The 23400-nt window shown below is 48.0% G+C and overlaps 1 protein-coding gene across 2 annotated transcripts in view; it reads left to right on the top strand.

Annotated features, from left to right (window-relative positions):
- ACACB (acetyl-CoA carboxylase beta) overlaps nt 1–23400 on the top strand; it is a gene marked incomplete at its 5' end in the record, with an annotated part of 99806 nt that overhangs the window by 54658 nt on the left and 21748 nt on the right. For both annotated transcript variants that reach the window (XM_080821058.1, XM_080821057.1), the window contains 13 exons: nt 2169–2282; nt 2425–2538; nt 3093–3182; nt 6282–6400; nt 10189–10326; nt 11206–11305; nt 11397–11504; nt 15058–15114; nt 15363–15404; nt 16408–16623; nt 18273–18428; nt 19267–19470; nt 20347–20502. In XM_080821058.1, the coding sequence (XP_080677184.1) occupies nt 2169–2282; nt 2425–2538; nt 3093–3182; nt 6282–6400; nt 10189–10326; nt 11206–11305; nt 11397–11504; nt 15058–15114; nt 15363–15404; nt 16408–16623; nt 18273–18428; nt 19267–19470; nt 20347–20502 (1614 nt within the window). The remainder of the gene's footprint in view (nt 1–2168; nt 2283–2424; nt 2539–3092; nt 3183–6281; nt 6401–10188; nt 10327–11205; nt 11306–11396; nt 11505–15057; nt 15115–15362; nt 15405–16407; nt 16624–18272; nt 18429–19266; nt 19471–20346; nt 20503–23400) is intronic.

Genomic DNA, 23400 nt, shown 5'->3' with positions numbered 1-23400 from the left:
TTAATGGCTCTTTAGTTAGCTAGGAGATCTTTTTTCTTGAGGTAAAATCTTAGTGGGAAGGATCATGGTGTCTGTAACTGACTTTCAAAGAAAGAAAACATATATGTGCGCACATGCGTGCGTATGTGTGTGTGCGCGTGTGCATGCTTACCAGAGAAAAAGCAGATGTGATGATAGTAGTAAAAGTTTAGCAGTTGGTAAATCTGGATCATCAGTATAGGGATTTTCAATGTATTGATCCTTAATTTTGTTTAAAGGATTTTTTTATTTTAGAGAGAATGTGGGGGGGAGGGGCAGAGGAAGAGAGAGTGGGGGAGAATCCTCAAGCAGATTCCCCGCTAGGTGTGGAGCCCAACCAAGGGCTCGATTCCGGGACCCTGAGATCATGGTCTGAGAAGAAATCAAGAGTTGGATGCTCAACCGACTGAGCCCCCAGGCGCCCCAACTGATCCTTAATTCTTACGTAGTTTTTGAAATTATTCAAAATTAAATTTGGGGGGAGGGCTTTCCAAGGGATTGCAACATGCAGCCATGATTGGGGACTTATGCCTAAAGAGAGGTCCACTCTGCAGGGAAGGCCACTGCTAAAATTGTATATAATGCTTTGCAAAATACCTCCCCTGGATAGAGGTTTTTTCAGCTGAGTGTTTGTAAAGGAAGATATGCCTGTTTTCTGTTGGCATCTGCTCGCCATTCAAAGGCCAGGGATGAGAGCTGTGGATTATCCTGCTATTCGTTACTCTTTGTGTACACACTGACTCTCTTCTGGGCAGGAAGGGGCTAAAAATTATGTACACCAGAGGACAACCTGGTGGAGGGGGCCCCAGACCGGAGAACTAGGACACTTGCTTGGGGCTTCTCAGTGAAGGGGGCTGAAGATGTACCAGGTGTGGTTTGGGGGATGTGTGGCGAGATCCATTATTCTTTTGGCTCTCTTGGTTCCATTTGTTGAAAATGATGAGTTCTTTGCATTTGATGGTATTTGGTGCCTAGGAGACTTTCCGGAAATACTTGTTAATTGAATATTTACTTGGAAATGAAATTGTTTGAGTCTTTGAGGGGACTTAGTTTCTAAAGCAAATCGCAGTGGGGAAGGGAGAGAAAGTTTAGAATAACTATGTGATTTCTTCAGCACAAACAGGCTTGTGTGTTTGTGTACAAGTGTGAAATATTAATGCATTACAAATGTTCTGATCATGAAAACAGAACAGGCTCACTCTAATTAGGGAAATGCGGAGGCAGGTGTAGAAGAAAGGACCCATGTTCCCCCCATCTGGTGACTTCTTGGAGAATAGTCTGGGCTGGGGCAGGGGTGGGGGCGTGTTGCTGGAGTGTTCACATTCCCAGCAAGTCATTGTTATGTCTTTAGCGGGTGTTGGGGAGCACCTGCTCTGAGCCCTTCCCAAGCCCTCCTTACATTTAGGGCATAAGGAGGAGATGCACAGACCAGGTGCTCACAGCCCTCTGGTCTCTAGCCAAAAGGTCCCTTGTCCCAAAGTGGGAGGAGGGATGCTCATGGGAACCACAGTCCCTCTACTTCTTCTGCAACTCCAAATCCTCCTTCCTGTAAGAAGCTGCCCTTGACGTCTCCAGAATGCTCCCTCTGGGGATTCCCAGAGGGTGGCTTACCACCCTCACTAGAGCATCCCATGTGAACCTTACTCTTGTTCGTACCCAACTCTAGTCCCCCTCCTCACTGTTCTCTGAAACTGTCAAACCCTTAAGTCAGGCAGGAAAGAGTTAGAAGCCTTGAGGACAGAATAGACCGGGGTTTGGATATGGCTCGGCTTTGCCCATGCTCTGTGGCCTGGGGGCAGGGCACACCGCTTCTGAGCTTCAGTTTCCTCATCTGAAAAATGGGAATCATATCGTAACTCCTCAGAAGGGTGGGAGGGCTTGGGGAAATGAATGTCAAGTGTGGAGTTGCTTGCCTGATAATAGCTGGTTATTAATTGTGATATAGGTAAAGACTTAATTGTATTTTTCATCCAAGTGGGTGTTTAGGGCATGGGCGTGATTATCAGGCTGTGCCAGGGATGCCCAGAGAGCTGAGGAGCCATCTGGCTTGTTGGGGTACCTGCACCCCCCCCCCACAGCTGAGGACGAGTGCTGGCTTGTTTCATTCTGGTGGAGGAAAGCCATTTGGATTCTGTCTTTGTCCCCCAAAGGATGAGCTCTGTGGTCCAGACCCTTCCCTGTCGGAAGAGCTGACCTCCATCCTCAACGAGCTCACTCAGCTGAGCAAGAGCGAGCATTGCAAAGTGGCCCTCAGAGCCAGACAGGTAGGGTCGTGGGCTGCCGTCCCTCCCCCCTCCTGTCCCTCACAGTGCACAGCCCCTCTGCTGCCGTTCTGAGACCCATCTTGGGGCCCAGCTCTTGGCTTCTCCCCTGTAAGGTTGGCTTCTCTGTCCCCACCCACTGCAGGTCCTGATCGCCTCCCACCTCCCGTCCTACGAGCTGAGGCACAACCAGGTGGAGTCCATTTTCCTGTCTGCCATCGACATGTATGGCCACCAGTTCTGCCCAGAAAACCTCAAGGTGAGGCCGCCGCCCTCAGTCCCCCTTCCAGAGCACACACTGTGGCCCGGGTTGGGTATCTGGGAGATGCGCTCCCCGTGCCATCAGTGCGCCCGCACCTGGGTTCAGCACACAGTTGGAAACACTAATGCTTTAGCCCTGTGTGGCTGGGGCTGCCTGAGGGGGCCTCAGGGAGCCTCTGGGAGAGGTCCAGTTGCACAGGATGGACAGGTATCGGGCAGCAAGGCTCCCCCAGGAGGGGTCATTTTAAAAACTCAGGTGTTGTGGAGCTTACTGGAAACCATGCACACTTGCATGGCTGAGTCATGGCTTCATCTTTTGGACTCCCCCACCCCACACCTTTGGATCATTGGCAAGCCTCCAGCCACCCCCTCCACCTCTGGACGGGGAACCTTAGGTGCTGTTCTCCCAGAACCGTTGATCGATGCTGCACGCTGGCAGCATTTTGTTGATAGAACCACTATGGATGTCTCCTCCCTGCCCCATCCCTCCATTTATCTGACCCGTGGTTGAAACTTGCTCACATTTCCCTTCCTTCCCTTCCCATCCCCTAGAAACTAATACTCTCCGAGACGACCATATTTGATGTCCTGCCCACTTTCTTCTACCATGCTAATAAAGTCGTCTGCATGGCATCCTTGGAGGTAAGTAGGAGGGAGGCCCCAGGAACAGCATCCGTCCCCAAAATACCAGTTCTTGCACCCACTGCCTGCTGGCCATGCGCCTGACCCTGGGCCACGTACCTCAAGTGTGGGATCCTGTCCTTCTCTCCACAATGTAGGGACTGTTGCTACACCCATCTTCCAGGGAAGGGAACTGAAGCTCAGAGTAGTGGAGCGACTCACTCAAGGTCTCACAGCTGGGGAGTGGCAAGCCCGGGACTCACACGAGGTCCCAGTCCGGAGTCCTTGCTGATAATCTCTGTTACCTCCTGTGCCATCCTGGCACAGTGCCCCGGCAGGGCACTTCTAAATACTAGCCACCAAGAGCCCAGGCCCCTTGTGCTGACTCCCTGGCTCCCTGTATTACATACCTTTGGAAGACTCATCTGCTGGGAACCACAAAAGCTGGGAGGAACCTAGGTGACAATTTCAGGTGACCCCCCGCTGTGATGGGGCAGAGAAGGGAGCGACCAGCAGCACAACCCTCTGATCTTGGAGTCTCTGTCCCCTATGGCCCCCACTCCCTCTTCTGCCACCTTTGTAGACCCTGTGGGTCACCCATCCTGGTACTGGGTCTCCGTGGGGACCGTTTGGGGCTTGTGAACATGTCACAGCCCCAGAGTCTCCTTGGCTTGCAGTCTTTCCTTCCTGCCTGGTTTCAGCTCAAAGAATCCTTTTCAGGGGCGCCTGGGTGGCTCAGTGGGTTAAACCCTCTGCCTCCAGGGGTCCCGGGGTCCTGGGATCGAGCCCCGCATCGGGGTCTCTGCTTGGCAGGAGCCTGCTTCCCCCCGCCCCCCTGCCTGCCTCTCTGCCTATTTGTGATCTCTCTCTCTGTCGAATTAAAAACAAAAACAAAAACAAAACAAAAAACAAAGAATTCTTTTCAGGTCTCTGTGTTTCTAGGAGTGAGACCCAGGAGCGCTCATTTGTGCCTTTCCCCCCTCTTTCCAATGTTCAACTATATCGAGACCCACTGTGTGCTGGGCGCTGAGGATAAACCAGGGAACAGCCAGTGTGCCCTAAGGCAGCTTCTCTCTGGTTTGGGGAGAGACTCGTGCTAAATGCTTCCTTCTTTACCACACGATAGGGTTGCAGTGGGAATGCAGCTGTCATGCTGAGAAGCAGACAGCAGGATAGAACCTGACAGGGAGGGTCAGCTCCAACTTGGATGAGAAAGTGATATGAAAGCAGGCATTCAGAGCGAGTCAGAACTGGTGGAGAGAAAGAGCAAAGAGGTTCCAGTCGGTGGGAGCAAGCTGTGCAAGGGTATGAGCTGTGTGACCTCTGCCCAGTTGCCTGCCTTCTCTGGACGTTTAGCTTCTCATGCCGCAGTAGAGGCAGTAATACCTACCTCACAGGGTTATTTGAAGATAGATGAGTAAGCATCTGATGTGTCCAAGCACCTGTCCTATTTGAGGGGCAACTCTATGTCAGATGGAAGGCAGCAGCCCACCTTCTTTGCTTTGTTTGAGCACTAAATCCCCTCCCCTTTTTTTTTCTGTTGGAGAATTTTCCAGATCTCTTTGAGCATCCTGTCCCTTTGTTTGGCAGGTTGATGGAACACAATCCAACCTTTTCTCCATGACTCAAGTTGAGCATTGTGAACATTACAGTTTTACTTGGTCTACTGAGATGTGTAGAGTTTCGTTTGTGCTCTAAATGTGTGGGTGTCCCTGAGACCAGCCCCAGATCCGATGAGTCACTAGGAAGACTCACAGGCCTCAGCAGATGGCCATGCTCGTGGCTGATTTGTTACAGTGAAAAGACACAGAGCACAATCAGCAGAGGGACAAAGTGCGTGGGGTGACATCCAGAGGAAACCAAGTACAAGTTGAAAGTGGTCCTGTAGGCACTTTAGATTCTTCAAGGAATGAATTATGACAACATGTGATTTTTCCTTTTTTTAAGATCTTATTTATTTATTTTAGAGAGAGCGAGAGCACGAGGAAGGGAAGGGACAGAGGGAGAAGGAGGGCTAGCAGACTCACCACTGAGCAGGGAGCCCAATGCGGGCTCAATCCGAGGACCCTAGGATCATGACCTGAGCCTAAGGCACTTAACCAACTGAGCCACACACGCACCCCATGACAACATATTTGAAATGAGGCTCAGAGACTCAGTGCCCTAGGGGTTTTCCTGGGGGCTGGTCCTAATATGTAACAAAATATTAAATTCCTAGAAAGAAAGTGCATGTTCAACATAAAAATCATTCTTTGTACAACTAAGCTGCCATGAACCATTCTTATCGGAGTATAATGGGAACCCTCCCAAATCCAAGTTCCCAGAGGCCAGCCAAGGGTGTTTTAAAGGATAGTAGTTAGGTCTGCTATGTTAACTCTTGCTACACAATTCTTATATTCCTTATTCAATTAAAAAACTCCCGTCTAACCTCTGGAACTGTGCTGTCTGATATGGCGGCCACTGGCCACATTGTGGCTAGTGAGGGCTTGAAATGCAGTGAGTCTGAGTTGAACTATGCTCTCAGTATACAGTGCCCACCAGATTCCAAAGACTTTGTATGGAGAAAGAATTGCTACTGTATCAACACTTTTTTGTACTGAGTCTATGTCAAGATGATATGACATTTGGTTATTGGGGATGAAATCAAGTATACTATTAAACTGATATTCACCTGTTGCCTTTTTGTGAAGTGGCTACTAGAAGATTGAAAATTAAAATTGCACATGTGACTATGTTACATTTCTCTCGAGTGGCACCTTCTCTAGAATATTCCATTCTAGAGAAGGAATCGGCAGACCGTAGCTCTTGTTTTTGTAAATAAAGTTTTATTGGAACCCAGGTGGCCCCTTCACATACATATTGTCCCCGGCTGCTTCCAGGCTGCAGCAACAAAACTGAATAGCTGGGATAGAGACAGATATCCTGCAAAACCTAAAACATTTACTGTCTAGCCCTTGGCGAAGAAAAGTAATGTAAAATGTGAGCAAATTTGTTCTTTGCTTCTGCTTGGGGATCATTTATAGATGATTTCTGGATCCCTCCCGCCTGAGCTTCGGTGGGTTTTGCGGGCACCCTGCAGTGCCCTCTGCGAGAATGTCTTCTGTGCTTCTGCCTTATTAGGTTTATGTGCGACGGGGCTACATTGCCTATGAGTTAAACAGTTTGCAGCACCGGGAGCTCCCAGATGGCACCTGCGTGGTGGAGTTCCAGTTCATGTTGCCCTCCTCCCACCCAAACAGGTATGGAGTGGTGTGCACCCAGGGGTGGTGTGTGTTCCTTTTCTCCCTAAGCCCCGTAGTCCTGGCTCTGGAGGGACCCAGCGATTATGTCTGGGGAAGACAATCAGGGATACTGCTTCTCCACCGTGGGACCTGCCTACTTCTCCATTCTCTCATCTCTAAGATGAGATAATCTGGTGTCTACCGCATCTACCCACCCTGCCCAGTAGAGTAGCCACTACCCGTATGTGTGGTCTCTTTAAATTAAAATAGTGAAATTCAGTTAAAAATTTGGCTCCTCAGTCATACAAGCCGCACTGAAAGAGCTCAGCAGCCACGTGTGGTTTGTGGCTGCCATATTGGATGTTGCAGTTCTAGAATATTCTGTCACCATCGAACGTTCCATTGGACAGTGCTTTCCTAAACCATGAGATACGATGCACGTGGCATTTAGGGCAGTGTCTGGCATGTAGAAAGTTGGTGAGCATCCGGGACCCCTGTGATGATGGTCACTGTGCTGTTACTGCTCGATGGCATGTTGTTGGTCGGGCACCATACTAAGTGCTTCCATACTCTATATAATTCAGTCCTCACCATCTGTTGACCAAAAATGTGTTGTTGTCTCCATTTGACACACAAGGAGCCCTGGGCCTTCCCTTGGCATGGGCCCAGTGCTCATTCATGTGGGGTAGGGATCTGAGCCACGTGCCTCTCCCGTCGGAGTGCCCTCCATAGCCCCTGCGGGTCCTCTGGAGCCACCGGCTGGGGCAAGTGTGTTGGCCCGTCTGGATCCCTGCAGTGTTCTCAGTTGGGGTCGCCCTGGTGTGCCTGTGCTGTTCTCTCACCTTCCCTTTTTTTAATCCGTCTTATTTCAGGACCTGAAGTACCATCCTGGTCAGGTAGAGCGGGTTACCTTCAGCTAAAGCAAACACCTCTCCCTGGGATTGGGAGCCTCCCCCTTCCCTCTTCCTCGCTTCTCTGGCTCTGGCTCTCCTGGGGGTCCCCACAGGCCTGGATTGTGGCTAGGATGGTCTTGTCATGATCTGGGTGTTGACTTAATCAGATCTTGTCTCTATGGGCAGCAGGATTCGTGATTTCTTGAAGCGGGGAATATTTGGATCTCTTGGGGTTTCAAAGCATGTTTTTCTTTCCATTGCTTTTAAGAAGAAGGGTGTTGCTCTGTTACGGATGAAGAAATGAAGTGCTTCCCCCAGAAGACCTCCTTTTATATACACTGTTTATTTATTTTTATGTCATTTATTTTTACTCTTATTTTTATTTTTTAAAGATTTTATTTATTTATTTGACAGAGAGATCACAAGTAGGCAGAGAGAGGCAGAGAGAGAGGAAGGAAAGCAGGCTCCCTGCCTAGCAGAGAGCCCGATGTGGGGCTCAATCCCAGGACCCTGGGATCATGACCTGAGCTGAAGGCAGAGGCTTTAACCCACTGAGCCACCCAGGTGCCCCTTTTGTTTAATTTTTTAAAGATTTTTATTTATTTATTTGACAGAGACAGACAGCGAGAGAGGGAATATAAGCAGGGGGAGTGGGAGAGGGAGAAGCAGGCTTCCCGCTGAGCAGGGAGCCTGGTACAGGGCTCTATCCCAGAACCCCGGGATCATGACCTGAGCCAAAGGCAGATGCTTAAGGACTGGGCCACCCAGGCGCCCCACCCTTCTTATTTAAAAAAAAGAAAAAAAGATCATGCTATTTTGTCTGGTTGAGAGAAAAGGAGACGAAGTGTTTGTGGCCTTGGAATCACTTAGGGGACTGTGGGAGGTGTGGTACAAGGGCTTTTGAAACTGTCTGCCGGTGAGGAGGCATTCTGTTCTTTCCTTGATTCTGTTGTCTTAGCAGTTCAACCCTGTTAGGATAGGAAGGCGGTTCTCCAGAAGCCTGTGGGTCAGTCAGCCCTTGTTTCTTAGGAGGAACTTACACACATATTTGGGTTATTGGTTGTGACCAATATGGGTCCAGGGTCCTATTTTGACCCACACAGACACTGAGGACCCTGGAGGGATTCCCTGACCATCTCAGGTCCTTGCTGTGGCTGTTGGCTGGAAGCACCAGAAGCTTGCTCCGGGCCTTTGTCTCCAGAGCAGACTCTGCCTGCTGTCGCTACCAAATGCCACTCTTCAGGGCCTCCAGGAAGGGCCATGACGAGTGAAGTCCCACCTCCCAGCAGGGCCTGGCTGTAGCACCGGACCCCCTGTGAATTGGCTCAGGGGACCAGTCCAGGGAGGTTGGACCAGAGGCCAGGAGAGCTGCGTGCACGGGGCAGCCAGGACCTCGGGTCAGACCCAAGGTGCTGGGAATCTGGCTGGGAGGCAGGACCTGGGAGTATGGCCCTACCTGGGGGGGATGCTGTTCTAGCTCCAGGCAAATGGTCAGCCAGGCCAAATCTTCCCTTGTTTTTCCCCCATGAGAGAAGCAGGACATCTAGACTTTAAAAAATAAATGAAATTCTTCAACTTCATTGTAAATAGGTAATTAATGTGTCAGAATATGTTAAAAATGCTGCTGGGACCCAAGTCAATCTGTGGGCTGAACTCAGCCCATGCTACCTGCCAGTTTACTACTCTGCATTTAGCTGTCCGGGAGCAGGGCTGGGCCTCGATGGTGAGTTCAGGGGTACCCAGCAGGAAGTCACAGAGGCCTCCCTCCACCTGGGTCATGGGTCTCCAAGAGCACCCAGTATTTGAGGATTCACTAAGAAGACTTCAGGGCTCAGGATGTGTCCAGCTGGGACTTGTCCCAGTGAAAGGACATGAAGCAAAGTGAGGGACAGTCAGCAAGAGAGAAAGGGTCGTGGGTGCGGGGGATGGGGATGGGGGAGGAAGTCTGGAGGATACCTGGTGCAAGCTTCCAAGAGTCCTTCCCAGGGGAGTCACGGAGGATGCCCTTCATCCCCCAGCAATGAGTTGTGATGACCTGTGTGCAGTGTTGTCCAGCAGCTGGTTAGAGACTCTGTGCCCAGGTTTTCACGGAGAGCTGGTCGTCTACGCACCCTCAGCCCAGCATGCTCCCAAATCCCAGACTCCAGAAGGAAAGCAGGTGCTCAGCATAGACGATTTGGGCACGGTGAGCCTCTTATCATTTAGAGAGTGGCGGGGACCCTTCGCAAGCTCCCAGACACCAGCCAAGGGGCAACCTTGTAAGCAGGTCTCCTTTTCAGGAGAGCAGTGCTGGCCTTGCTCTTTGACTGTCTTCTGAACCCCATCTGATCAACAGCCCCTCTTTCGCTTGATTCCAGGGCCCGACTGTCACAGTTCCAGGGGACCCGTTTCCCTTTGCTGCTGGTGAGCAGCCAGTCCTGGGGGCAGAGACCAGCTAAGCTCTAATGGGCTGCTGGCTGAGGGGCCAGGTTTGGTTTCTGACCCTGTCCCAGGAGCAGGTTTGACAGAGGTGGAGGCACTGGCATGTGTCTTTAGAATCAAGCCTGCCCCTTCAGCCAGCCGCCCAGTGCTGGGCTGTCTGGAGGAGGTGGGCACTAAGCGTGTTCCTTCTCTGTGGCTGAGTCCACGATCTGGGCTTGCCCTGGGACCACGTTGGGGCTGGACTTGTGTGCATGCATGCATGTCGTTCATCCATTCATCATTCGCTTGTGGAGCTCTTAGTCTGTACCAGGTCCTGAGCAACCAGACAAGACTCCTCAGACCCAGACCCCATCCCTTCCACCCACAATCTTCCGTCCTGCTGTGGGCGGGCTCTTGGGCTAGTCTGGCTCTCCGAAGCTTCCGGACAGGAGCAGCTCTCGGGGCCAGATCTTCAAGCAGCTGCTTCATTCCCCTCTTCCGGTCCCCCTGTAGGATGGCCGTGCCCATCAGCGTCACCAACCCCGACCTGCTGAGGCACAGCACCGAGCTCTTCATGGACAGCGGCTTCGCCCCACTGTGCCAGCGGATGGGGGCCATGGTCGCCTTCAGGAGATTTGAGGACTTCGTAAGGTACCCAGAGTGTCCTAGTCTCTCAAACACCCCAAGCAGGGGCTTCCCCTGGCCCCCACCTGTTCATTTGTGTAGCCTACCTGGCTGTGCGCTTCCACGCTGTGAGACTCTGAGCAAATTACTTCACCTTTCTGTGCCTTAGTTTTCCCATCTTTATAATGGGGATAAGAGAAACATCTACTTTACAGGATCATCAGGAAAATTAAATGAGATAGTGTATATTAAATATTGTATTTAAAGTATAGTTAAAGGGGAGGGGTGCCTGGCTGGCTCAGTGAGAAGAGCATGTGACTCTTGACCTCAGGGTCATGAGTTCAAGCCCCACATTGGGTGTGGAGCCTACTTAAAAAAATAATCATAATAAAGTGTGGTTAAGGTCTAAGTGACATGCTCAATAAATGTCAGCAGTCAGTCCTACTATTTCTGCCCTTTCCCCCAGCCTGTTCCTCCGTGTTGTGCATTGCGTTTGGATTATCTTGTTGTGTAACTCCATAGCAGTCTTAGTTGATTCGGGGAGGTGAACAGCAAGGGTGTCCTGGCCTGATGGGGGACAAGGGGACAGGGGAGCCCACCTGATGGGAGGCAGGGGCACAGAAGCACAGGGGGGACCCACCGAGGTTCCAGAGCACAAGACTTCCTTTTATTCACAATCTCAGGTCACATAGGTTCCTTCTTCCCTTTTGGGGAAAGACCCCAGCGATGGTGCCTTGGACCTGGTCAGGACCCCCATGAGCTCTGCACAGAGCTGGATGGGCTCAGAGAGCAGTGGGTGGGAAGGAGCGAGGACCCAAGTCTCTCGTCTGCCCGGAGCAAAATCCTGACCTTCGACGTCATGGGGCAGCAGTCCCTCAGCCCTACCTCTCTACCCTGCACCTCCAGGAATTTTGACGAAGTCATCTCCTGCTTTGCCAACGTGCCCCAGGAAGCCCCCCTCTTCAGCAAGGCCTGCACTTCCCTGTACTGTGAGGAAGACAGCAAGGTCAGCGTCCGAGCAGGGAGCCCATGCTGAGGAGGGGGCAGGCCGGGGTCCCCAAGTCCTTCTACCACCTGCCTTTGTTTTGCTCTCCCAGAACCTCAGAGAAGAGCCAATCCACATCCTGAACGTGGCCATCCAGCACGCGGACCACCTGGAAGATGAGGAGCTGGTGCCGATTTTCCGGACGTTTGTACAGTCCAAGGTGTGCTGGGCATGCCTCTGCTTCTGCGTCACTGAGGAGGAAGGAGGGGCTGTTGTGGCGAGGGGTCCCATGCGCCTGAGTCCTGCTGGGTGCTTCAGGGTCACAGACCTGACTTCCCAGCCTAGCCCCACTACTCCTCGGAGCCTATAGCCTTGGGCGGAAGTGCGTGAACTCAGTAGAGCCTTAGCTTCTTCTCCAATAACATGTGGGCAGCATTTCTCTCTCCTCGAGGGTTGTGATGATTAAAAGACAGTGCATAGGGGTGCCTGGGTGGCTCAGTCAGTTCTGCGTCCAACTCAGGTCATGATCTCAGGGTTGTGAGATCAAGCTCCACATTGGGCTCGAGGCTGGGTGTGGAGCCTGCTTAAGATTCTCTTTCTCCCTCTCCCTCTGCCAAAGCCCCCTCCCCGCCCTACTCTATCTCTTAAAAAAAAAAAAAAGTATATATACTTGAACCTTGAACAACATGGATTGAACTAGGCAGGTGTACCCATACCCAGATTTTTTTCCGACAAATACAGTACAGTGCTCCAAATGTATTTTCTCTTCCTTGTAATTTTCTTAATACTATTTCTTTTTATCAGCTTATTTTGTTGTAAGACTATAGTATATAATACGTATAACATGCAAAAAGTGTTGACTGTTTATGTTATTGGTAAGGTTTCTAGTCAACGGTAAGATATTCATAGTTAAGTTCTTGGGGAGTCCAAAGTTGTACATGGATTTTTAACTGTGCAGGGGATCGGCATCCCTGACCCCCACGTTGTTCAAGGGTCAGCTGTATACCACTTAGCCAGGAAAGAGGGCAATGAATGATGAAATGAGGTAGGATATATACCACTTCGAGGACATATTCAATACATAGTTGGGGGGGAATGTTTTTGTTGAAATAACCCAGAAAATTCAAAATCTTTAAGAGTCACTTATACTGACTGCCCTATGTGCAAAGAACCTGTTCTTACATAAACATGTGGCCACTGCCAGCATATATTTTCACCCCCAGAGGAGAGTCGGCTCTTACATATGCTCAAGGACCTCAGCTGCAAACAGATGTGGAACAGCTTGGCAAGCCTAGGTATTGCAAACAGTGGGAAGGTGCTGTGTGACCTCAGGCAGGTTATTCTACCTCTCTGATCCTTAGTTTTCCCATCTGTAAAATGGGATGCTGAGATTTCTAACTCTTAAATTAATCAGATCTACCAGGTCTGAATGTTAGTTCTCCTGAGTCGGTCTCAACTTCAAGAACAGTTGGACATTTTCAGTTGTTGTTAGTCTATTTACCTGTGCATTGGTTGTACTCTCCATATTATCCAGATGGGAGGGACATCTCTTACCTCCTCCGACTTGGCATCCCTCAGAGGACCTGGCCTCGTAATTCCTGGGCAGGAGATGGTGAATGATGCTGAGTCATAGGTAACACCTTGAAAGCTTAGGAACAGTATTGTCGTGATTTACTTAGACATGACTTGATTAATCCACAAGGTAATGATGTTCACTGTAGGAAATGTTTAAGGCACAGGCAAATCTGAAAACAAAACCCACACCCCTACCATCCAGTCCCAGGATGAAGATACTGGCATATTTCCCTTCCGCGGGTTTCTTCTTGACATAGCTAGTGTCCTTACTGGGTTGACACTTGGCATTCCACAGTATAGATAAGATGACATTTGGGTTGTTGGGGCTCATCCTACCCTATAAACCAAATCAAATGATGCTCAAGAAAGTTGGTGTTTCTTACCTGAAGAGAGCAGTGGGAGGGATGCCAGACTCACCTGCGGAAAGTATGGGCCATGAGGATTCCCCAAGCATGGATGAAGAAGTAGCCCTCTAAATTCCAGCCCAGGAAGGTATCCAAGAACTAGAAAGATTGAACATATGTGCTTCTGTACAAAAGTATGTAATATACATATAATATACTGAAGAGAGGAGAGCTGGAAGATATACACCTGCTAGGGGAAGGACTTTTAATGTTCTATATTGCTCTTGTATTTAAATTTTTTTACATTAAGCGTACACCTACATACATATTCTCCCATACACACATTCATATATGTTCCCACACACACTCACACATTGATACACGTCCTTAGTTGAGAACAAATGATTGAGGCTCCCCATAACTAGGCTGGTTTTCCCTCATTCAAACCCTCTTTGTTTTGTGGTTATCCTGTTCTCTTTGCAACCCACATTCCATTAAGTATTTTTTTGTTTGTTTACTTAACATCTTTCTGAAATGGGCTAAGACTACTCATTTCCCCTAATAATTTTCCTTACTGTGTGGACAAGTTAAGCAAGAACCGTATTTCCTTGTCTTTTGGGCTTTTCTTTCCCCATAATACTATATATGATAATATTTATTTTGGGGATACCTGGTCAGGGTTGTTAAGCATCTGCCTTCTGCTCAGGTCATGATCCCAGGGTCCTGGGATCGAACCCTGCATCGGGCTCTCTGCTCAGTGGGAAGCCTGCTTCTCCATCTCCTACTCCCCCTGCTTGTGTTCCCTCTTTCACTGTCTCTCTCTGTCAAATAAATAAATAAAATCTTTTAAAAATATTTATTTTGTTGAGGGATTACCTACAAATAATTTTTTGCCCTTCTTGAGTACTTTCCTATTAAAGTTTAACATATGGAAAATGTGTACAAATTGTAAATGTACAGCCTGATGAATTTTCACAGTGAATTCCCAAGTGTAACCAGCATGCAGATCAAAAAGTGAATGTTCTCCTCTCTTCCTTGCCAGAAACAACTGACCACTAGCCTAAGTTTTAACAACATGGATTAGTCTCAACTGTTCTCGAATTTTGTATAAATGCAATCATACAGTGTGCACTTTTTTGGGCTTTTTTACTCATCTTTTTAAAAAAAAATTTTAAAGCTTTTATTTATTTGAAAGAGAGAGAATGAGAGAGAGAGAGAGAGAGAGAGAGAGAGAGAATGAGAGAGGGAGGGGCAGAGGGAGAAGCAAACTCCCCACTGGGCAGGGAGCATGATGTGGGACTCCATCCGAGACTCCAGAATCATGACCTGAGCCAAAGGCAGTTGCTTAACCAGCTAAGCCACCCACACATCCCTCATCTTTTTCTTTTAAAGATTTTATTTTTAAGTCACCTCCACACCCAGTGTGGGGCTTAAACTCACAACGAACAAGAATTGCATGCTCCACTAACCGAGTCAGCCATTAAAAGTACACAATTCAGTGCTTTTTGGCATATTCATACAGTCATGTAATCATCATCATAAGTATATTTTAGTACATTTTCACCAATACCACCTCCAAAAAGAAAACCCATTAGCAATCACTCCCCATTTTCCCTCAGTCCACCTCCCTCCCCACTGCCCTAGGCAGCCACGAATCTACTTTCTGTCTTTGTTGGATCTGCCCATTCTGGATCTTTCATGTAAATGGAATCCTGTGACATGAGGTCTTTTGTGACTGGTGTCTTTGAGTCAGCATTGTGTTTTCAAGATTCAGCCATGTCGAAACTTGTATCCATACTTCATGTCTTTTTGTAGCTAGATACTATTCCATTGTGTGTTTGGTTTTTAATGCAGAAAAACATCCTTGTGGATTATGGACTCCGAAGAATCACATTCCTGATTGCCCAAGAGGTCAGTGCGATTCTCAGTACAACCCTATAATGTATGATAACATTCCTCAAGACTCAGTACTGTTGATTTGTTGATTACTCTGTCAATGGGGGTGGAAGAGAGCAATTGCTGAAAAAGAGAAGGCTTTCCAAATGATTCATTCTAGAAGCAGATGGGTTATGGTTAAAAAAAAATTACAAAACAAATATATCAGTATTTAAATGAATCTGAGTTGATTTCATTGTTTTTTGTATGGATTTCTTTTGCAGAAAGAATTTCCCAAGTTTTTCACGTTTAGAGCAAGAGACGAGGTATGACATAGAGCAATGGTACTGTTTTCACTTCCCTGGCGTCTTTGCTCTTCAGGAAGAGTATAGTCCCCAGTCCTTAAGGTACCCCTGTATTCTAGAACATGTAACTGACGTGTAGCCACCAGCCTTCCTCTGGGATTGTGTTTCCCTGTGGAGATCAATAGGACCCCAGGATTCCCATCCTTTTGGCCTTCACTCCAGTGTCTCCCTCATCTGGATCACTTTTGTCCTCAGATGGCTCCCCCAACCTCATTTTCTTATGTTCTTACAGGCTGGGTCCCTATTTTTATAAACAAAGTTTGCTTGGGATGCAGCCACACCTGCTTGATCTGCTATGGTCTGCTGTGGCTTTCTTGCGCCGGTGGCAGAGATGGCATGGCTGTGACTGACCATGTGGTCCACCAGCCTCACACGTTCCCTCTCTGGCCCTTTAAGAAAAGCTTTGCTGGTCCCTGCTTTAGAACAGGTGGGCTTCTTCCCAACGCAGACTCTAGACTCCATCCTCTTCAGTAGCTTGTAGTTGAATTTATCCAAAGCCTTTCAGTTCTAATTCAGACCCGTCCTTCGGTGAGGGTCTTCATTTTCTCTCCAATTCAGTCTCCAGCACTGTCTGTCGCTTCCTTTGGGGGACCCGTCTCCACAGAGAAACTGGCAATTAGTGACTTCTTGAGAGGTACTCTGTGTTGTGATGAGCAGAGGCTGGTTGTCCTGGCAGGTGCTGGGGACTAGGTAGGCTCACCCGGGAGCCGAGAGGCTCGGGCCAGCGTGTGCAGGACCCTCAGGGCTCGTGGCTCTCCTCTGGACCTTCCCAAACCCCAAATCTCCGAGCCCTGGGGTTGCTCACAGGTGACGTGATGAAGGCGGCCCGCCCTTGTGCGAAAGCCGCAAGCACCGGCGGTCTGCAAGACAGGGCATGGACCCAGCAGGGACACAGCCCAGGGTCCCATTCGGTGTGTGTCTGTGTGTCTGTCTGTCTGTCTCCTCGCCCCGGCTCGCCCTGCAGTTTGCAGAAGATCGCATTTACCGTCACCTGGAGCCCGCCCTGGCCTACCAGCTGGAGCTCAGTCGGATGCGCAGCTTCGATCTGACCGCGGTGCCCTGCGCCAACCACAAGATGCACCTGTACCTGGGCGCCGCCAAAGTGAAAGAAGGGGCAGAAGTGACTGACTACAGGTTCTTCATCCGTGCAATCATCAGGCACTCGGACCTCATTACAAAGGTAAGACGGCACCGAGCACTTCTTTCTCCCTCTGAGCTGCTCACTTGTCTGCTGGCCTGCCCTTCACTGTGTCCCCGCTCTGTACTGGGGACTGTGGAGTGTGCTTGTGACCCTTGTCTGGCCAGTACGGGGGAAGCTGACAGCAAAGTGGTTTCTGTGCGTGTCCCGACTGGCAGCACGTAGACGTGCTTCTTTTGTCCCATGGATCCATCTGCATGAGAAGGGAGTTGAGAAGAGAGATACCAGTGTATTAAAGGAGTTTCTTGTATCTGCTTATTGAGTGCCATAACCACTTTTCATTGTTTCTTGCATTCAGACACATTACCTATGATTATATTGTGGACTTTTCAAGCAGTATTGAGAACTACTTTTTAAAAAAAAAAAGATTTTCTTTATTTATTTGAGAGAGAGAGAAAGAGCATGAACAGAGGGGAGGAGCAGAGGGAGAGGGACAAGGAGACTCCCTGCTGAGCAGAGAGCCCGATGTGGGACTTGATCCCAGGACCCCAGGATCATGACCCGAGCTGAAGGCAGATGCTTAACCAACCGAACCACCCAGGTGCCCCACAGTGAATTCTGTTTATTTTTTTTTTAAGATTTTATTTATTTCAGAGCAAGAATGTGTGAATGCAAGCATGAGTAGGGGGAGGGGCAGAAGGAGAAGCAGACACCCTGTTGAGCAGGGATCCTGACTTCCAGGCTGGATCCTAGGACTCTGGGATCATGACCTGAACTGAAGGCAGATGCTTAACCCAGTGAGACGCCCAGGTGCCCCTACTGGTCAGATCCTTGTAGCTCTCATCTCTCGTGGTAATGGAGATGATTGACTTCATGCTCTGTCCTTGCATGGAGGTACCGTGTGTGTGATTTTTTTTCCCAAATCCTCTACTGATGGATGTGAAGCTAATGTCAGTTTTTGGTGACCTCAGTCAATGAGATATTTTAATGGGTTTTATTATTTTCAGGTACAATAAGGCCTGTACTTACTAACAGATCAGAAGACAGTTGCCACCAAAAAGATTGTCACTCTCAGATTCCAAGAGGAGGGAGCATATCATCCCAAGGGGAGCCACGTGGGATGGTGGGGAGGCAGGGGAGGAGAGGAAAATGGGGGTAAGAGTCTTTGTTGTGGTTTCTGCAGGAAAGAACAACCAGTGAGGCAGGATAGGCAGGCTTGGGATTGGCTAGTCTGAATAATTTCAGTGGGTTCTGGAGCTGAGGGACTGTCTCGAGGTGTCTGGTACCTGAGCCTGGGGTGAGTAGGGCAGGTGGATAGTGACCTGGGACCTGAGAAGCCCAGAGAGGAGGTGTGTGCTCCGGATTGGCTGGTTTGCCTGTGAAAACCACACTCAGGGGTGAGTCGTTTACCATCTCTAGGAATCAGCCAGCCTGGGAGGGGCAGTCCCTCCAGTATCAGGAAGGCCCAGTGGTCAGAGCATCCCAATACAGAAAATGCAAAACTTGGTAAATATCTTGGAGGCATAACTATAATAGACTATAAATAGCCTTGGAGGTAGGGCTCTACCCTTCTCTTCTGCCACACTTTCTGAAGGAGGGGGAATGCTTTCCTCTCTCTGTTCTCTCTGAGGCTCTGTTTCTAGCTGTGGGCCTCTTCTTTTACCCTCTGTCCCCCCCCCCAACTTTGGCAGGAAGCCTCCTTTGAGTACCTGCAGAATGAGGGTGAGCGTCTGCTCCTGGAGGCCATGGATGAGCTGGAGGTGGCGTTCAACAACACCAGCGTGCGCACCGACTGCAACCATATCTTCCTGAACTTCGTGCCCACCGTCATCATGGACCCCTCCAAGGTCGCACCTCTGGGGAAGCTCTGTGTTCAGCTCTTACAGGGGCCTATGGCACTTGGCATGCCTTGCTGCTTTGGGGTCTTGTCTCCTTGCTCTCAAGACCTCTAAGTTCTGGGACACGCATGTGTGTGTTTGAGCCTCCATTGCTGTGGGTGGACAACCTTCTGTCATTTAATTCCAGGGCCATATTTTTGCCACCACCCTTAGGATCATCCCTGTTCTGATGGTCACCCTCCATGGACAGCATGCTTCCCTTTTAGGATGACATGTATGCCCAAAGTGTCTTGCAAAACAAAACGTCATCCTTGGTTCCTGGCTCTTTTGGGGAGTGCATGTGGGAGGGAAGGGGGAAGAGAACCATTCTCCTATGGCTGGTTCTTTATGAGCAGGCAGAGTTGATGATGGTGATTCTGGGGTGAAAGAAGTCTTGGGTCATCAGTTTGGCATCCGTGGGGTGCACAGGGCCCGTGCTGATGCCCCAACTCCACCAACCCACATAGTTCCCAGAAGAGAAAATGCAAACATTTGTGCTTCTTGGTGGAGGTAAACATGATGTAACATAGGCACAGTAGCTCTCTCACTTACCAGCCTCCATCTATGACTAGAGTATAAAAGTGCTGGCCTCTCCGTGTAGTTATGAGGATGAAAGGAGATGATGCTCCTGACATGCTTAGCATGGCGACTCTGGTTATTATTGGTTAATAGTTGTTGGATACATGCTGTGTCCTGGTATTTTGCGTTCAGCGTATGTCATCGTTCCCTTATTATCAGTACTAGAACTATTTATTACCAGTGTGCACAGAATGGGCCCTGAGATCGGAATTGCTGTCATTTGGGGCAGATCGAGGAGTCCGTGCGTTCCATGGTTATGCGCTATGGCAGTCGGCTGTGGAAACTCCGTGTGCTGCAGGCTGAGGTCAAGATCAACATCCGCCAGACCACCACTGGCAATGCTGTTCCCATCCGCCTGTTCATCACCAATGAGTCGGGCTACTACCTGGACATCAGCCTCTACAAAGAAGTCACTGACTCCAGATCTGGAAATGTAAGGCTGGGAGGCTGGGGCAGGGGGTGCCACAGATAATCCAAGTAAGAGCAGAGGCAGAGCAAATCTGCTCCCGAGAGCAAGACACAGGCTAAAATGCTACTTGGTGGCTGTCATGCCAGCCATGATGGATTGGGTTTAGCTCCTCTGAGTTTACAATAAATGTTAGCTTCTGAATCCCAGTTGTTCATTCCTCTGGAAAGGAGAATCGATCTCAAGTTTAATCTGTTTTAGGACCATATTTGGGAAAAGATGTGGAATACCATGGTTGATTATAATGCAGCTCCTAGGTCGGTTCACTTAGGGAAATGGGTGTCTTTTCCCCAACCAAGTTTAAGAACACATGTTTGTCAACTGAATCAAATATCCTGTTGACTTCCATTTTTTAATATATAACTCTTTAAATTATTAAAGACTCAGGAAGTTAGAAAAACAGTACAGAGGGAAAAAAGATGCTCCAGAGAATTCCCGTGTACCCTTCACCTAACTTCCCCCAATGATAACAACATAACCACAGGACCTTGTTAAAATAGGAAATTGACATTGGTACAGTACTATTAATCAAATGGGGACTTTATTCAGATCTCACCAGTATTTGTGCACTCATGTTTGGTTGTGTGTGTGTGTGTGTAAAGTACTATGATAGTCACGTTTTTGGAGCTATGCTCCCACACCTGCCGCTGTCCATTCTTGTTCTGGTTGTCCACAGTGGCAGAGAAAAGATTAGCTCTGTGAGGTACTTACTTTGTCATGTGATGTGACATGATTTGCTTCCTTCCACCACATTTTCATTGAGGAGAGTAGGATTAAAAGGGACAAGAATATGCTTCTCTGAAAGTTCCCTCCTTTACTCTGTTTTTCTGTCTTCCTTTCCAGATCATGTTTCACTCCTTTGGTGACAAACAGGGACCCCAGCACGGGATGCTGATCAACACTCCCTATGTCACCAAGGATCTGCTTCAGGCCAAGCGATTCCAGGCCCAGTCCCTGGGCACCACCTACGTCTACGACTTCCCAGAGATGTTCAGGCAGGCAAGTCCTACAGCTTTGCTGTACCACCCCGGGTGCCCTTAGGGAGTCCACTAGCCCCCCAGCCCCTATCCTTAGTTACTCTTCTGAAGACCCCAGGTTGGAAGAATGAGGTCTACTTGGAGAAAAAGAAATCAATATTGGGATTGCCTTCCTAATATTTTTCCTAAAATGAACCCATTTTCTTCCCAATGATTAAAAGTAATACAACACAGAAACTTTGGAAACTAAAGGAGCATGGAAAAAAGGAAAAGGTGGCTCATCTTTCCATGTCCTAAAGACACATTGCTTAATATTTTGATGTATTTCTTTCTGGTCTTTTTTTTTTTCTTTTAAGATTAATTTATTTATTTCAGAGAGAGAGAAAGAGCATGTGAGCAAGGGAGAGGGGCAGAGACAGACTCTCAAGCAGACTTTGTGCTGAGCCCAGAGCCAGATGTGGGGCTGAATCTCACAACCCTGAGATCATGACCTGAGCCAAAATCAAGAAAGAGTCAGGCACTTAACCAACAAAGCCACCCAGGTGCCCTTTCCTCTGGGTTGTTTTTTTTTTTTTTTAAAGATTTTATTTATTTATTTGACAGACAGAGAGATCACAAGTAGGCAGAGCAGCAGGCAGAGAGAGATAGAGGGAAGCAGGCTCCCTGCCGAGCAGAGAACCTGATGTGGGGCTCGATCCCAGGACCCCAGGACCATGACCCGACCTGAAAGCAGAGGCTTAACCCACTGAGCTACTCAGGCGCCCCCCTCTGCGTTTTTTAACACTCACTTAAGTTCCTGCCACATGCCTGGCTCCATTCTAAGGGTAGGTAGCCTGTGAGGAAGAGGGTGGAGTCATTCACTGCTTTGAGGAATTTTTAGTCCACTTTTAAAGAAATAGTGTCTTGGGTTTTCCTGAATATTAAAGTATTCAGTGGAAAATAAGAATCAGTAAATAAAATTCCACCCTTACATAATCTATTTACCTTTGATGACTACAGTAACATTTTGGTGTTTCCTTGAAGTATTGTTACTATGCCTTTATTTTTTTATGTAGTAGGGCCTTTCAGGGACACTGAACAGGCTGGCACTGGTGACATGGATATCTGTTTACATCCCTTCCATTGCCTTGTAAATGATGTTCATGAATCTGTGACCATGGACCTTCCCCTGCAGGCAGGAAAACCTCAGTTCACTTCAGGCATAGGAGAAGCAGCATGGTAGGAAAAGCCGCTGTTTGCGGTCACTCAGGCATGGGTTTGAATTCTGGAACTGTCCTTTGCTTTCTGTGTATCCTTGGGCAACCTCCTTCACCTCTCTGGGCTAATTTCCTCCTCTGTAAAGGGATGGTAATAATAGTACCTCCTATGCAAAGTTAATTGTGAGGAATATATGTAAACTATTTATAATTAAGTAGGTACTTAATTAAATAGAAATTTGTATGATTAAGAATGTCATTTATCCTTTTACCTTTGACCTCAAGGGCTGTAGGATAAGGAGAAGACAAATCAGGAGCAAATCCATCCCTTTTCTTTTACATAAAGAAACATAATACTATGGAAAATACTATTTGAAAACTTAGACAAAAGAAAATTTCCAAGAAAAATATATCTTAACAAAACTGACTCAGGAAGAAATAGAAAATATAAATAGATTATTAGCATTAATGAAACTGAATAATAGTTCAAAAAAACCTGTCCACTAAAATTGGGTGCAGATGGCCTTACAATTTCTATCTAGTGTTTAAAGAACAGATAATTCCCTTTGTGTACAGATTGTTTAGAGAGTAGGAAAAATACAAAGGGAATGCTTCTTCACTCATTTTATCAGGTTATTGTTACCTTAATCACAAGTAGGCAGAGAGGCAGGCAGAGAGAGAGGAAGGGAAGCAGGCTCCCCGCTGAGCAGAGAGCGCGATGTAGGGCTCGATCCCAGGACCCTGGGATTATGACCCAAGCCGAAGGCAGAGGCTTTAACCCACTGAGCCACCCAGGCTCCCCATCATCACGTAGGCATTTGATCATCTCCCATCATCACAAGACGAAGGGTGGGTTTAGTGCAGTAAGACATTTTGAGGGAGAGAAAGACATGTTCACATAACTTTTATTATAGTGTATTGTTATAATTGTTCTTTTATTAGTATTATTTTACTGTGCCTAATTTATAAATTAAGCTTTATCCTGGGTACGTACATATAGAACAAACCATAGTACGTAGAGGGTTCAGTCCTGTTGGAGGTTTCAGGCCTCCACTGGGTGTCCTGGAGCATTTCCCCCACAGGTAAGGGAGAGCTCACCTAATTGGAAAAAGCAAATCTTGATTTCTACCTTATCTAGTATACAGAAGTAAGTTTCAAGAGGCTTAAAGTCACTTAGAGTCAGTTAAAAGCTTCCACTGTACTGGAAAAGACCCATAAACTTGACTATATTAAAATTTTGAAGTTCTTTATGCAAAAAACAAAAGATGAGCCCCAGACGGGGAGAATATGTCCCAATGCCTATCACCAGCAACGGATTACAACTAGATTGTCTAAAGAGCACTAGTCAATTAGAGAAAAACAAAGTTACAGAAAATATGAGCAGGAGTTATAAACGGGAGGAAATGGGCAAAAAAGAAACTAACATGGTCAGTACACATATTCAAAGGCTCTCACCTTCCTAATAATCAGTGAAGTACGGCTTAGTTCCCCAATACCCATACCCAGCAGAGGGATAAACCTGAAAATATTTGACAAAACTAAGCATTGGCAAGCATATGGAGAGAAGGAGTTCTTATCCTTGCTTCCTGGGACTGTAAAGCATTTTGAAAAACTGAGAGAGCAGTTTGATAATATTGAGTGAACTTGAAGCTTCACAAACCCTGTGACCCAGCAATCCCACTCCTAGGTACTCCCCCGATGAGACGCTCATCCATGTTTATAAG

The sequence above is a fragment of the Martes martes genome (genome assembly GCF_963455335.1).
Source record: "Martes martes genome assembly, chromosome: 13".
NCBI lineage: Eukaryota > Metazoa > Chordata > Mammalia > Carnivora > Mustelidae > Martes > Martes martes.
Note: the sequence above shows the minus strand (reverse complement) of the source record. Positions and strands in the feature narration are given on the sequence as shown.